This window comes from Mytilus californianus, unplaced genomic scaffold (genome assembly GCF_021869535.1).
Source record: "Mytilus californianus isolate M0D057914Y unplaced genomic scaffold, xbMytCali1.0.p SCAF_3, whole genome shotgun sequence".
Classification (NCBI taxonomy): Eukaryota; Metazoa; Mollusca; class Bivalvia; order Mytilida; family Mytilidae; genus Mytilus; species Mytilus californianus.
The window spans coordinates 15487219-15503169 of record NW_026262679.1 but is presented as its reverse complement, the minus strand read 5'-3'; the positions used below and the strand labels follow the sequence as shown (position 1 = coordinate 15503169).

Here is a 15951-nt window from a genome sequence, read left to right as displayed (position 1 = left end):
AAACAAGTTACAAATTTCTATAAACTGTTATGCAAAAAACTTTTAATTTATGAATGGAAATGTTTATATATTATACCAACAACAAAACAAATTGTGAACAAATGGTAAATCTTAAAAGTTTGGCTTTTGATATTCACTTTTTTAGTGGAAAGTACTCATGTCGTGTTTATAAAATGAATTTTATCAACGAGTTAAATTTGATTAATATTTTAGAAAAAAGGTAAAATATGAAAAAAAAGTAGTGTTTATAGAAGCGGTACGTTTTTACAGCTGTTAAGTAAACATGTTTATGCAGGATGTAACAGGAAGAAACATTTTACCAGTAAGTAGCTGTGTTTTATAAAGACCTTTCCATATTGTATTGTAGAGACATATCTGTCTATTGGCATATTGTGTAAACAAATGGTGACGACCGTATGCTGACGATACTAAGACAAGGCAAGCTTATGCATTTCATTATATATTTTTAGTTATAACTATGCCAGCATATTGATTTTCAAAACATCCCCAAATAAAAAAACAAATCGACCTTTAATGCCAATTCTGATACGTCAATGCTGCAGTAAATATATCATATTTAGATGTGGTTAAGACGATCGAGATTCATATCCTTGCACAGGCTTTGTTTCAATTTTATGAATGGGCATTTGTTGTTGTTGTTGTTGGCATAAATTAAACTAAAAATGGCTTTCATAAGACGTGTTAGGAAAGTCAATACGATTTTGACGCTGATGTTAAATACCAATACCACTACAGGCTTTAGTGGGGATAATCTAAAAAAGAACAGATAATCATTCATTATAGTTACCTGTATGGGTTTGTTTGATATTGCTGAGATGATTTTTAAACAATAAATAGTAACAATTTATTCCGCAATACACGGACGAGGATCCAGCAAAACAACACGATCATTATTCTTTAAATTGCATTGTTTCATAGTAGTGATCGATTAAGTTTAAGATCGTTGTTCCCCCATGTCTTAACTATTTTGTTGAACGACTACTAGACAAGGAAAATCTACAAAGTGATCAAAATAAATGAATAAAAAAAAACCACAGGAATCAAATCACATTCGAATCCGATTTTTTACTCTACATCAAATGAATCTTTGTTGAAAACGTTCGTTTATTTGAAATTTATTTAAAATATTCTTGTCATGTCGGGGTCTTTCTTTTATACGGAATGGGTTTTGCTGCATGTTGGGGGTCATACAGTGACATATAGTTGCAAACATTTACGTCATTTGGTCTTTGGTAGATAGTTGTCTATTTTGGCAAACATACCACATCTTATTTTATATCATTTTCTAGAATAGAGAAATGAGTTACACAGTAGCGTAAAATTCTAAAAATAAACAAAACTAGAAATTTATGTACTTGACATTTGATTATCTTTATATCTTTAATGTAATGTTGAAAAGCGACAATACCTAAAAAACGTTAAAATGTGTGAATTAATTATTCTTATTCACATTTTCCCTGACATTTTCTTTCTATGAACTTTTATCAGTTAGTTTTTCGGAAAAGAGAGGTTATCGAATTCAGTTTTAAAAGATTACAACGTTTGGACATTATCAAGCATGTTAAATTTACGTTTCGGTGAAGGGTCGGAAGTTGTTTTTTTTTTCTTATATTGCATGTGGAGAGACAAACTGAGTTATTTAACTATTAAACATATTCTAACCATATAACTTAATGCATGTATTTGGACTTGTGGCCGTAAAATCCGTCATTCCCATTCTTGACTCTTACATATATTTTTTTTAAGTTTTGTTTTGCACTCCTTAATCAAACACATACAAATGAATGTATGAAGATCTACGTAAGGCCAATGCACGTCTTAAAATTTAGAGTCGACGTTAACCGTTCGCTTCATGTTGTATTAAACACACCACAAAGCTAAACTAGACTAGTCACTAAGCCGGGATACTTTTCAATGCAATTGCATTTTGAGAAAGTCCACACTTAAATCTTGTATCGGTATTGGTATTTAACATCAGCGCAGTATTTAAATCCCTTTCATAACACGTCTATTATAAACACTCGGACAAAAGTTAATCACCACCAATTTTAATATTTAAAATATTTCTTTCACAATAAAAATTATAAAAATCAGGTTGTCTCATCTGCAAATTGTAAAATAAAGGTAACTGAAAGATAGAGATGAACTTTTAATTGAATCGATTTTGATTGTCCAAAATGGGTTTTTAAAACACTTGTTGGGCAATTTTCGTGTTACTGATTTTTTTTAGAATATGAGAACTGTCCTACGCAGGCTGCATAGTTTCTGTATTCTGGCTCACTGACAAATCAAACGACCAGAACTTACTGTAAGGCATAGAATTTCTATAAGGCATTGTAAGGAACAAATCTTTAGGCGCTAGGAATCATCAACAATGAAAAATTCACCATTGGAGAAGAATCCATTGGCCAGAAGAGAAACCGGTTAAGGGTAGAATTCGAGTTTGGAGAGATAAAACACGGCCAATAAAACAATGATGTTCTTGGAACATGAACGTTTGGAGACGGTAGCGTAACACTATTCGGTGCTTTGAACATGGCTGAAAGTTGGATCTTTATATTCTTGACGGTATCCTGACTGGTCAAAAGAACCATGATGACATTCTTGATAGAATTGTTTCACCACATTTTGTTGGTCATGCTTTGGCTGATTAACCTATCTTTCAGGATACAAATGTTCGACCTCATCGTGTTTGGATTATAAAACATTTTTTCATGAAGAACTTGAATCAATTGACACTATACCATGTCCATCCATATCACAATACATGCATCCCATTGAACACATGTGGCGAAAAGTTAAACAGAGAGAATCATGATGTACAACACTCGCTGAAATGAGCCTTCTTTCGTACAGGAATGGCAGAAGTTCCCTCAAATTAAACACCGACGTCCTTTTCAGGGGATGAGACGTCTTCTGTGCCGGAAACACGGAGGGTAGTCCCGATTTTAAACGACAGTTCATATGTGAATCTTTAGCTTAAGTCTAGCAGTAAGTGATATTTGATCGATCAATGATGTAGCATGAAAATTACCGTGCATATGTGAGCCACAATTTGTTCCTGTGAAAAAAAATCTAGTGGATTAAATATCACAGGAAACATATTCTGAGAGAACTTTTTACACAGATAATTTCTATATAATTTTTTCCACTTCTATAAAATAAGTTCCACAATTTACCTGGTGAAATAAGTTCTGGGTTTGTGAAATTTGTTCCTTACCTGGTGAAATAAGTTCCTTGTCTGTGAAATATGTTCCACTTGTTATACAAGTTATCCTTAATACTGAGCATTGTCATCATTGAGTTTAAAGTTATCATTCATGTACATTATAAAAACATGTATTATATTGATAATGTAATAATAACTAAAAAGTGTGAACATCCAATACGGATCCTGTGGAGTGAATATTGCAATTAAACATATGTTAATTTGTAGAAAATTGAAATAGTATGTTTAAAATATTTATCACAGTTGTTAATCTTAGTTGTGCATTTGTTTTTTAATCATATTATCTGCGTACAATATACATGCTGACTTAATTTGAATTTCTAAAAGATTAACCATATTTTGAATGTTCTCGTGTTGTTTAAAGACTTCAATGATGAGTATTAAATTTATCAGGTACAACTATAGAATGTTTTGCTTAATATAAGGTTAATATCACGTTAAACTATAACACCATTGACAGTTAACAGGAAAAAAGGAGGAATACCACATAAAACGTAAACAAATACAAATTATAATATATTACCATCGCTTTTATTTCTATTCTTCATCCTAGAGTTGCAGTCATGCCTTCAATTGCAAATGTACCCACATGCAAGCTCAGTACAGCATCCAGCTTGCATTTTTATTTAAGTGTAACAAGAAAATGTTCCGCTGTGAAATATGTTGCAAAGGAACTTATTTTCTGTGAAATAGTTTCGAGCGGAACTTATTCATTAATTTCTATGAAATATATAATTCCTTGGGAACCTATGTGTCACAGGAACTTATTTCACCTTTTTTAAACATTTTTAAAATATTGGAACACAATTCATGGAGCTGTGATTTTTGTTCTGGAAATTTTGGTCAAAAAATAGTTCCTGAGCAAATTTTACAGTGCTGGAACATATTTCCTTATACTATATATTCCGGGTATAAACTTTAAGAACAAATGTCACGCCGGAACAAATTTTTTTGTTACAAGGTTCCATGATTCCTGTTGTAAACGGCATTGAAATAAAAAAAATTCTAATTGGTAGCATAAAACTTCGGATTTCATCCTCGTAAAAATAAGGAGATGTGGTATGATCGTCCAGCAGATTCGAAATGACGTCGAGTATAAATATATTTATATACAAGTCTAAACTGAAAACAACGTTCAAACCTATGATTGCGTTGGATAAAAACCGCAATTTTTATACGTGTGCATGGAAAACAAATTTCTTGGTAGAGGGGTCTAAATACAGCACAAACAACATTTTCCAAAAGACCAAAAAAGTGGAAAAGTATATTTTAACAAAACGCATTTGACTAGCAGGTCGAACAACGGATGTTCTTAAACCCTGCTGACTGCCATGGCGATTGCCAAATAAACGGATCACCAGATGTAACAAAATGGATCTTGATTATTAATTTAATACCAAACAGAAAACAATAAACTTGCGGAAAAGATGGTATACCGCAAACATAAGGTGCAAAAAATTTGTACACCATATCCGGATTTCGACAATAAATGTCTCTTCAGTGATGTTAGGAATCGAAACGGTATTTGGAAGCCCATATAATTTACCTCAATTTAGGATTGACTCTAGAATTTTGAAGAGTCAAAATAGGATGAACGGATTATATAAACCCGAAGGCAAATATAATACAAGCCCAAACGAAAAAATATAAACAAGTCTAAATTGAAAACAACGTTCAAACCTATGATTGCGTTGGATAAAAACCGCAATTTTTATACGTGTGCATGCAAAAAAAATTTCTTGGTAGAGGGGTCTAAATACAGCACAGACAAAATATATATATATATATATATATATATAGAGGGGTCTAAAAACAGCACAAACAACATTTTCCAAAAGACCAAAAAAGTGAAAAAGTATATTTTAACAAAACGCATTTGACTAACAGGTCGAACAACAGATGTTCTTAAACCCTGCTGACTGCCATTGGCGATTGCCAAATAAACGGATTACAAGATGTTACAAAATGGATCTTTTGAAATTTATAAATTTAATACCAAATAGAAAACAATAAACTTGCGAAAAAGATGGTATACCGCAAACAAAAGGTGCAAAAATTAGTACACCATATCCGGATTTCGACAATTAATGTCTCTTCAGTGATGTTAAGGATCGAAACGGTATTTGGAAGGCCATATAATTTACCTCCATTTAGGAAAGACTCTGAATTTTGAAGAGTCGAAATATTAGAAATAGGATGAACGGATCATATAAACCCGAAGGAAAATATAATACAAGCCCAAACGCAAAATATAAACAAGTCTAAATTGAAAACAACGTTCAAACCTATGATTGCGTTGGATAAAAACCGCAATTTTTATACGTGTGCATGCAAAACAAATTTCTTGATAGAGGGGTCTAAAAACAGCACAAACAACATTTTCCAAAAGACCAAAAAAGTGAAAAATTATATTTTAACAAAACGCATTTGACTAACAGGTCGAGCAACAGATGTTCTTTGTTAAAATATACTTTTTCATTTTTTTAGTCTTTTGGAAAATGTTATTTGTGCTGTTTTTAGACCCCTCTATCAAGAAATTTGTTTTGCATGCACACGTATAAAAATTGCAGTTTTTATCCAACGCAATCATAGGTTTGAACGTTGTTTTCAATTTAGACTTGTTTATATATATATATATATATTGATGCTAATTTTTCAGTATTTCTCTTTAGTTTCAGTTAACGATGGAAAGGTTTAAATGCGAGCCGTGTAGCCAGTTAAAAAGATATAGAATTGGAGAATATTGGTGTATATCGTGCCAAGAACCTTTGTGCAAAACATGCTTTAACTATCACAACGCCCTTACTGCAACAAAAGAACATAACATGATTTCTATTGAGAAATATAAATGTGTTTTGCGAACACTTGCTGAAATACAATTCACATGTAATGAACATCAAGAAAAAGATCTGCAATACTTTTGCAAGTCTCATAATTGTCCTTGTTGTGTTTTATGTAAAGATTATCGTCATCAGTTATGCCAAAGTGTTGTGCAGATAAAAGATGTTATAGAAATCGGTAATATAAAGGAAGTGTGTGACAATTTTTCTGTCCGAATAGAGAAGAACTTAAACAATCTGAAAATGCTTACAGTAAATGCAAACACAAACATTTCAGAACTTGCTATGAAGAAGCAAATGTGTTATGAAAATTTGCAGACTAACAGGGAGCGTATTGAAAAGGCCTTAGACAATTTCGAATCGGAGACAAAAAGAGAAATTGAGAAGTTATTTCAAGCACAAGAAGACGACGTTCTTAGGCAACGAGGTGACTTTTTAGAAAAAACTAAAGAAATTGAAAAACGTCGAAACATTATTGAAGATATATTTGGTATAAACATAATTCCAAATGAAAAGCTATTTTTACTACAACAGAAATTAGGAAGAGAACTACACGACGACGAGTCTGTAATCGAAACATTCATAGCTTCGTCATCAAAACTAGATTGCAACTGCATAATCGATACTGAAATTGAAGAGGGAAATTATTCCATGAAGATGACAAAAATGTTTGAATTTAAGACGAAACCATTTCATCAAATTGTTGATAATGACAGTGATCTGGAAACCTCTTCAAGCATAGAATCAGAGGAAAATCTAACTAAGATGAAAAATTCCCCAGGATATAGAGTTCTCCCTTTACCTCCTTGCAGTGAAATTCGCAAAAACAAAGCGTTAAGTTACAAAAATCATTTCAAAATAAAAAAAAACGATAGTGTGGCAGAAAGTGATATTCAATTTATCAAAGTCATTCATAGAAATCGTGTTCTTATTGGTGGAAATGCCATGAAGAAGTTATTAGTGTACAATAAATCTGGAGGTAGAAAAGGTGAAATTCATATGGAATTTCCGGCAACTTCGGCTGTTATTATCGACAGAAACACAGCAGCCGTAACGGCACACAAAGCCGTCGTAATTGTTGATACAACCTCGTACAAGTTCAAAGGACTAATCCCACTTAGAGACATATGTATTGGTATAGCATTTATTAACGGATTTCTTGTTGTTAATTGTGAAGATCGAGGAATACTAATTATGGACCTGAAAGGAAAAATAAGTAAAACATTTTCACTAATAAAAGGTGCTATGCTATTTTGTTCAATAACCACTGAAACAATAGCAGCAGTTCAGCTTTACTCGTCCAAATTAATTTATCTTAATATTAACTCCTCAGATATCAAAACCAGCAAGATGGAAACTTTTAGAAACATTAACTGTGTCACATCTGATTCAAGTGGGAGCCTTTTTGTTTCGTCCTGCAATCAAAACAAAATTGGTGTAGTTAATATTTCACAGGAGAGTTGTGTATTATTGTTGAATGGAAATGAAAGAATTGATAATCCGCTTAGTGTTGACTTTGACAGCGAATCGAATGAACTGGTTATATTAAATAACAATGGACGTACTGTTTTCATATTTGAACGAAACATTTGAATAATAAATTGAATGTTGAGGGATCAACTCCAGTGGCAAATTTTTAATGCTGATGTTTAAGGTCGAGAACAAATTAATAATTCATAAAATAGGTAGGGTCTACAAGGAAGATCAACCGGAATGATGATATAGTAGAAAGGGACAGACATTTTGAATTGTAACAGGTCAACTACGAACCCTTCTTAAAGTTGTTGCAAGGTGCAGAAAGCGGAGTGCTTGTACTCGCAGTACATAAGACATTGGATTTAATGTCCCATTCCAAAAGGACGTTGCTGCGTTTTTATACATCACGGACACCCAAAACTAATGACGAGTAAGCCAATGTTTTTACTTCATGTTCAAAAACATTTTTCAAAAATTCATTTAAAATATCCTTGAGCGAATGCAACTGTTTTAGCATTCAATGTGTATTTAAGTTGAATGATTTCTGTATACAGTATTTACAGCAAAAAGACCTTTTCATAAGTGTATTCATATATTAGATGAGCATAAGCTGGCAAATTCATTACCACTGAATTGACTTAAGATCTTTAATTGTATTGTGAACAATACTCTAATACATAGAGACAAATTTGTACTTGAAAGTTCATTAATAGACTTTACATTTTGTTATAAAATCATATTTGACAATTTCGTAACTGTATTACTTCAATTGCGCTTAAATATGTATCCTGCAACAAATCAAAGACAAATCATTCTATTCAGATCTACCAATATTATCTTCTTTAAAATTATATTTCAACTTTAGTCTTATTGAAAGCTTTAAAATAAGCCAATAAAAAAATAGGGTCACCGACCTCGTTTTCGATTTAAAACGCCATCTTTTTCGAAGAATTTGGAAATCGGAACTTGCAGTTCTTTGCCATTACATTTCTGTAAAAAGTCCGAATCACTTGAAAATTGCTTCTTTTGTTAACCTTATTGTTTGTAGAAACTACATTATTGATAATGTCATCTTTTTAGGAACAAAAGATAGCGATAAGTTGCTTGAACAATTTTCCCGTCTTTTTATTGTGAAATATCTATGTTGAATCCAATAATTTAAAAAAAGATTGGCCAATGTTTTTTCCAGAAGAATTCAATACAATATTCATTTTTATTTATAAATCAAAATAAAAGAAAAAAAGTAGGGGCACTGTACCGGATAAAAAGATATTTCGAAATAAGATTTAAAAAAATGAAATGGCGGGAACAAATCACGCCAATTCGGAAAGCAACGTTTTTAAACGTTATATAGAGTTGTTGATGAATTTCACGGGTTAGGGACCAATAATATGCCCGTCATTTTTTTCCGTTGTAAATGTTGTTGTTTTTTTAATTACAATAAACAAATGTTATTAATGTACACACAGCAGTTAGTTTAAGCACAGACATGTTTACAATCTAAAAGTGGCGTAAAGCAATATATGCGATCAACTAATATCTCAATTAGTGATTTTTTGCTAATTAATATTTGTGTTTCGTGTCGATCTAATGAGTCGTCCTTTTCAACTGATTTTTCCAGTTTGATCTTTTGGTGTGCTTTTACACAACTTTCCAAGTGAATGGGAAGGGTTGAGCGCTCGCAATCATGTCTAATCCAGCCTCATCCTGTATGTGCCTGTCGTTGTTGTTGGTTGTTGTCTGTCATATTTTGTTTTCGTTTTTTATTTTTCTCGTTTGAATCAATTGTTTTACATTTTGTCATGCCGAGCCTTAAATTACAGCTTACTATACGGTATGGATTTGCTCATTGTTCAATGCCGTGCGATGACCTAAAATTATAACACTTTCAGTAAAATATCCTAACAAATTATAGTTAAACAGTAGTACTATATATTTATTGTACATCCATAGAACTACACTACGGAGGTACTAAAGTGGTATGTCAAATTTGAAGTACAAATCTAGTACTGTCAAATTATGATACTAACATAGTTTGGAAGTAAAAGATCCGTACTATATCATCAAGTTACATTTTCAGTAAAATGACCAGGTTTACTGCTTCAACTCGGGTGCATTTACCCAACAACTATCAAAGCCACAAGAATGCGATACAAAAATAGATGGAAGTAGATGAAGTCATACAACACAAGGAACTAAATAAATAAGAATATTTTATAACAACAACAAGAAAGAGCTTAGCAAATATACCCACGTTCAGGAGTCATCTTTTCTGTTAAAAGATCGGTCTTTAGTAGGGGGCGGGGGGAGGGGATAGCCATTTATTAATTCTAAATGCATGAGAGGTTGCCCTTCTTACAGAAACAGACACAATTTAAAAGATAATGTCTATTTATTTTATCAATTAAAGTAATCCGAAATCTTAGAAGCTACTCTTCTGCAAGCAGTAACGCGAGGTTTTCTATTATTCTTCTCAGCCAGCACTAGTCTAATGCCGTTGTCCGTATCTCGTCTTTTAGCCATTTGCAGTTAAAATAAGTCCAAACCACTATCCGATATCTTTTTGCCGTTGATGTCGAAATCGCGCTTCTTTCTGTTAAAGGCTTTAGGATTACTAGTCGTTCCTTTGATACCATGTTTTGTTTCAAGCATATAGCACACGAAGTGGTGGTAAATGAGTATGGACTTAACTCATTGATACTGCATTTGATAAACTCAACTAATTCTTTCAGTATTTGTACATCAGCGGATGCATTATGAGCACTGTAATTCTTTTTTAAAAAGGTGGAAACTAGCACTTCTTGTTTATGCGACTTCAATTCAGGATACTGATTTCGGAAAAATGGGAAAACATTTTGTTTGTTTTCGTTATTGAGTAACAACATAGCAAAACAGTTTGGTTTGAAAAAAATATGTACATGAAAAAGAAGTATACAATGAAAAAAAGAAAAATAAAAAGGAGGAAAAGTACATATATGCAACCAAACAAATACTCTAGAGGAGGTGGTTCTTTTCTGTGTGAAGGTTTCAGAAGAAGTGCTAATGGAATGGTTCTTCCTTTTTATATGAACAAAAGGAGACGAGGGGTATACGTAAACTATACACTGAGCAATCCAACAAAAAACACACAAAAAAACAGGAAATTCATCAAAAAGATTGGTCACTCAAATTATAATATAATAATTAAGGAAGTAAATCATTAATCCTGTGATCTAAATCAGGATATCGTTAGCAGTCGGTATGTATGGATATTTAAAATTGCACTGAAGTATTTTGAATGTGTTTGCATTTCTGCGCGCATATGATAATAGATTCCGTCTTAACACCAACAATACAATATCCCACCGACGCATACCTGTGAAAAAAGTACATCTCTAGATGTAAACATATGGATTTTTTTATAAAATCATTTTTTTAAACAAAAGTTTCAATGCTTGTGAAATGGCACATCGACATTTTCAGGTACATGGTGCAAACTTTTTGTGTGTAAAACATAAACGTGTCATAGTTCATTAGTTGTCGGAATGAAGAGTTAAAGAGGAATATATATCAATAAAATCCTTTCACACGATTTCATATGGAAGGAAAGCGGTCGAACCAAATTCCCATGAAATTAATTTGACGCTATGGTCATTAAAAAAAGTCTAATGATATTCACAGTACGACAGCTGAATGTGTGTACTTAGGCTTAGGCTCTAGCAACATTACGGCGTATTTCGAAACCGTAATCAAATCATAAATGTCTACAGATGACCTAAAACAGAATTTATGTAAGATTTCGGTTAATTTGGAGTAAGTATCGTCAAAATGAAAAGGAAGGACATTTTAAATCAAAATTAAAAGTATATTGAAAGCTAGAATCTATCTTACATGTGCCCCTACGTTTTTATTTTCTTATTTTGTTTAATAACAAACAATGCATATTCTATTGAATTCTCATGGAGAAACATTGGTAAATATTTTTTTAAACTTGATTTATTTTAATAAATATTTCACCATTAAAAGGCGGGAAAATAATTGTACCAACTTCTCGTTATCATTAGTCATTCAGAAGATGAAAATAATCAAAACTATAATTTCTAATCCTTATACGAAATTCTCCAAAGACGAAAACGTACAAAGACAGCGAAAACAACTATATCATATATGAAATATCCACGAAAGTACCATGCATATAACTTATAATGAGTAACATATGTGGTTGATAACGCTTCAAATTCCACTAACAAGGACATAGAGTCACATTCATTCCACTAACTAGGACATAGAGCCACATTCATTCCACTAACTAGGACATAGAACCACATTCATTCCACTAACTAGGACATAGAGTCACATTCATTCCACTAACTAGGACATAGAGTCACATTCATTCCACTAACTAGGACATAGAACCACATTCATTCCACAAACTAGGACATAGAGTCACATTCATTTCACTAACTAGGACATAGAGTCACATTCATTCCACTAACTAGGACACAGAGTCACATTCATTCCACTAACTAGGACACAGAGTCACATTCATTCCACAAACTAGGACATAGAGTCACATTCATTCCACAAACTAGGACATAGAGTGTCATTCCTTCCTCTAACTAGGACATAGAGTCACATTCATTCCACTAACTAGGACATAGAGTCACATTCATTCCACAAACTAGGACATAGAGTCTCATTCCTTCGTCTAACTAGGACATAGAGTCACATTCATTCCACTAACTAGGACATAGAGTCACATTCATTCCACTAACTAGGACATAGAGTCACATTCATTCCTCTAACTAGGACATAGAGTCTCATTCCTTCCTCTAACTAGGACATAGAGTCACATTCATTCTACTAACTAGGACATAGAGCCACATTCATTCCACTAACTAGGACATAGAGCCACATTCATTCCACTAACTAGGACATAGAACCACATTCATTCCACTAACTAGGACATAGAGTCACATTCATTCCACAAACTAGGACATAGAGTCACATTCATTCCACTAACTAGGACATAGAGTCACATTCATTCCACTAACTAGGACATAGAGCCACATTCATTCCACTAACTAGGACATAGAACCACATTCATTCCACTAACTAGGACATAGAGTCACATTCATTCCACAAACTAGGACATAGAGTCACATTCATTCCACTAACTAGAACATAGAGTCACATTCATTCCACTAACTAGGACACAGAGTCACATTCATTCCACAAACTAGGACATAGAGCCACATTCATTCCACTAACTAGGACATAGAGTCACATTCATTCCACTAACTAGGACATAGAGTCACATTCATTCCACTAACTAGGACATAGAGTCACATTCATTCCACTAACTAGGACACAGAACCACATTCATTCCACTAACTAGGACATAGAGTCACATTCATTCCACTAACTAGGACATAGAGCCACATTCATTCCACTAATTAGGACATAGAGTCACATTCATTCCACTAACTAGGACACAGAACCACATTCATTCCACTAACTAGGACACAGAGTCACATTCATTCCACTAACTAGGACATAGAGCCACATTCATTCCACTAACTAGGACATAGAGTCACATTCATTCCACTAACTAGGACATAGAGTCACATTCATTCCACTAACTAGGACATAGAACCACATTCATTCCACTAATTAGGACATAGAGCCACATTCATTCCACAAAGTAGGACATAGAGCCACATTCATTCCACTAACTAGAACATAGAGCCACACTCATGACTATTATTCGTTGATAATCGAGAGGGAAATGGCAGTAAATAAGCATTGCCTTTCGGGACAGGCACATATGGAGTATATATTTCAAATGTGATACGATATTCCAGAGCTTGCAGTTTGTGCCATGATTTCTTTGAGGATTTCTACTTATAGTGAAGCTATTGAACAAAGGATTACTAATGGTAAAGTTAAAGTACTCCTTCCAAAGTTTTACGGACGCTATCATGATTTGGATGACCGTTAATGAATATCTGTGTTGCAGATGACCTAGGATATGTTCCAATTCCGTCCGCTTTTTCTCAACTTTGACATTCCTAAATGAGACTCATCATCGAATTGGACTTGACATGAACAACACGAAAGATGCCACATGTGGAGCAGGGTCTGTTGACCCTTCCGGGATACCTGAGAACCTCCAGTTTTTGTGGGGTTTATGCTGCTCAGTCTTTAGTTTCTATGTAGTGTTTTGTGGACTTATTTTTCTTTTATTCGTATTTAGTTTCAAATTATGATGTTGTCGGTTGTTTTTCTCGACTTGAGCCTTTTGATTGTCCTTTTGTCATTTTATGTCATTTTTTATATTCAATCTTTTTCTCGATTGTGATCACCGATTGCGACTTATCACCGACTTCAATGAGTAACACGCTGGAGCATGTTTATTTGGCCTTTTTAACTTTTTTTTATTCGAGCGTCACTGATGAGTCTTTTGTAGACGAAACGCGCGTCTGACGCAAATACAAAATTTCAATCCTGGTATCTATGATGAGTTTATTTAATGAAAAATAATTTTGCCAACAAAGATAAGTAAAGTAGAGTAATTTGATAAACTAGATTGTGTTTACAGAACAATTCCCTAAATAGATGAACGTAAGTGTTTGTCTTTCTAGCAAAATTGTCTCAAAAATATGACCCAGCAAGTTGACTAATGTGTCAGCTTAAAACGACAAAGGTATTCAAGTATACGTTTTGAAACTATATTGATTCAAACAATTAAAGCTTAATAAGTCTGAATAAATCCCGTCAATCCCATGAGACCTTTTCAACAACTGTCTTCGACAACGACAGTTGAAATGTAAGGGGTCGTCTCAAAATTAGAAATGATCTTTTGTGGTTTACTTGCTTGGAAAAATGTTTGCCTGCATTGCCCGTAATATCCGTAATATTTACCACAACGGGTAGTTAAAATTCACTTTTATCTTTTAATTTAATGTGAAGAAAAGGAAGGGCTTCAATATCTTATTTCATATTTTAAGACAATGAGCTGCTAGCTTCCGTGATAAAATTGGGGAAATAAAAAAAAAAACAAAAAAAATCAAAACAAAAAAAAACTTTACTTTTAAGTTAGTAGTAAAAGGGAGGCGAAAGATACCAAAGGGAAATTCAAACTCATAAGTTGAAAATTAACTGACAACGCCATGGCAAAACATGAAAAAGGCCAACATAGAAGACTGAAGACTGAGTAACACGAACCTCACAAAAAACCGGGAGTGATCTCAGGTGCTTCGGAAGGGTAAGCAGATCCTGCTCCATATGTGGCACCCGTAATGTTGCTCTTGTAAGTAGAGACCCGGTGATATGTCTAATTCGGTAGTTCACATTCGGGGAAAGGACGACAGAACTGCGGTTACGACGATTTGAACATATCCGTCGTCATCTGTGAAACAGATATTCCATAACGGCCAACCAACTCGTGATGGCGTCCGTAAAATTTTCGAAGGGACGATTTCAACTTCACCACTTGGATTTCTTGGTTTAATAACTTCCTTGTGGGCAGCAGCCCTCTACCATTTTTTTTTTGGAAATTTAATTTAGTTTAAAAATATTTTACTTGCTCAAATCAAAAAGGAATCAAAGAAATCATGATAGGAAATGCAAGCACTGGTATATCGTATCAACTGGGAGACATATACTCCATATGCAGGCGCTACTGGAATGTTGCTACATAGAATTGGAAAGTTCACAATTGGAAAGCTGAAATAATCTCTTTTGTCGTAAAGTTTTTTTCTCAACCGACCCTCGTTGTCAATTTGTATATGTGGATGTAAGTCGAGATATGAGACAGACATCTATTTTATCATTTATTTCAAGTTCGATGGGATAGATGCGTTTAACATAGTCACTTAACTTTGAATTATTTAATGAGAGGACATCATCTTTATAGCGGAAAGTGAAGTTAAAGGATAAAGCTAGCTTCTTTTCATTCTTCCTAAGAAGTTCTTGTATGAAGTCAGTTATATACGATTGAAATAACAAGTTAACAAGAAGAGGAGCACAGTTGTTTCCCATGGGAATGACGATTGCTTGTTGAAAAACACGTCCTCCAAACATAACAAATATGTTGTCAATCAAGAAATCAAGTATCTTGATAATGTCAGTTTCAGAGAATTTTTGGTTTGAATCACAGTGATTTTTTACAAAGTACGATTTATCCCTAACTAAGATAAGATACTTGTATCTACGTTTGCCATTCTGTTTTATGAAACAAAGCAGGACCAACTCTTTCAATTTGTCTTTTAGCCTGGAATGGGGAATACTTGTGTAAAGTGTAGAAAAATCAAATGTTGTATTACAATTGCAAGATGAAAGGGTCTTAGATCGTATGTACAGTAACAGATCTTCGGATTTCTTTTGTATCCACATCTGATTCAC

At 33.5% G+C, this 15951-nt stretch overlaps 1 protein-coding gene across 1 annotated transcript; it reads left to right on the top strand.

Moving 5' to 3' along the window:
- The first annotated feature begins 297 nt into the window (after window positions 1-297).
- LOC127733980 (uncharacterized) lies at window positions 298-9030 on the top strand. The gene is made up of 2 exons (XM_052243467.1): window positions 298-322; window positions 5923-9030. The coding sequence occupies exon 2, from the start codon at window positions 5935-5937 to the stop codon at window positions 7681-7683; it is 1749 nt and encodes a 582-aa protein (XP_052099427.1). The 5' UTR covers window positions 298-322; window positions 5923-5934; the 3' UTR covers window positions 7684-9030.
- The last annotated feature ends 6921 nt before the right edge of the window (window positions 9031-15951 follow it).

Bases quoted from the DNA above. Each gene is read 5' to 3' on its own strand.
- LOC127733980 (XM_052243467.1), top strand. From the start codon at position 5,935: ATGGAAAGGTTTAAATGCGAGCCGTGTAGCCAGTTAAAAAGATATAGA.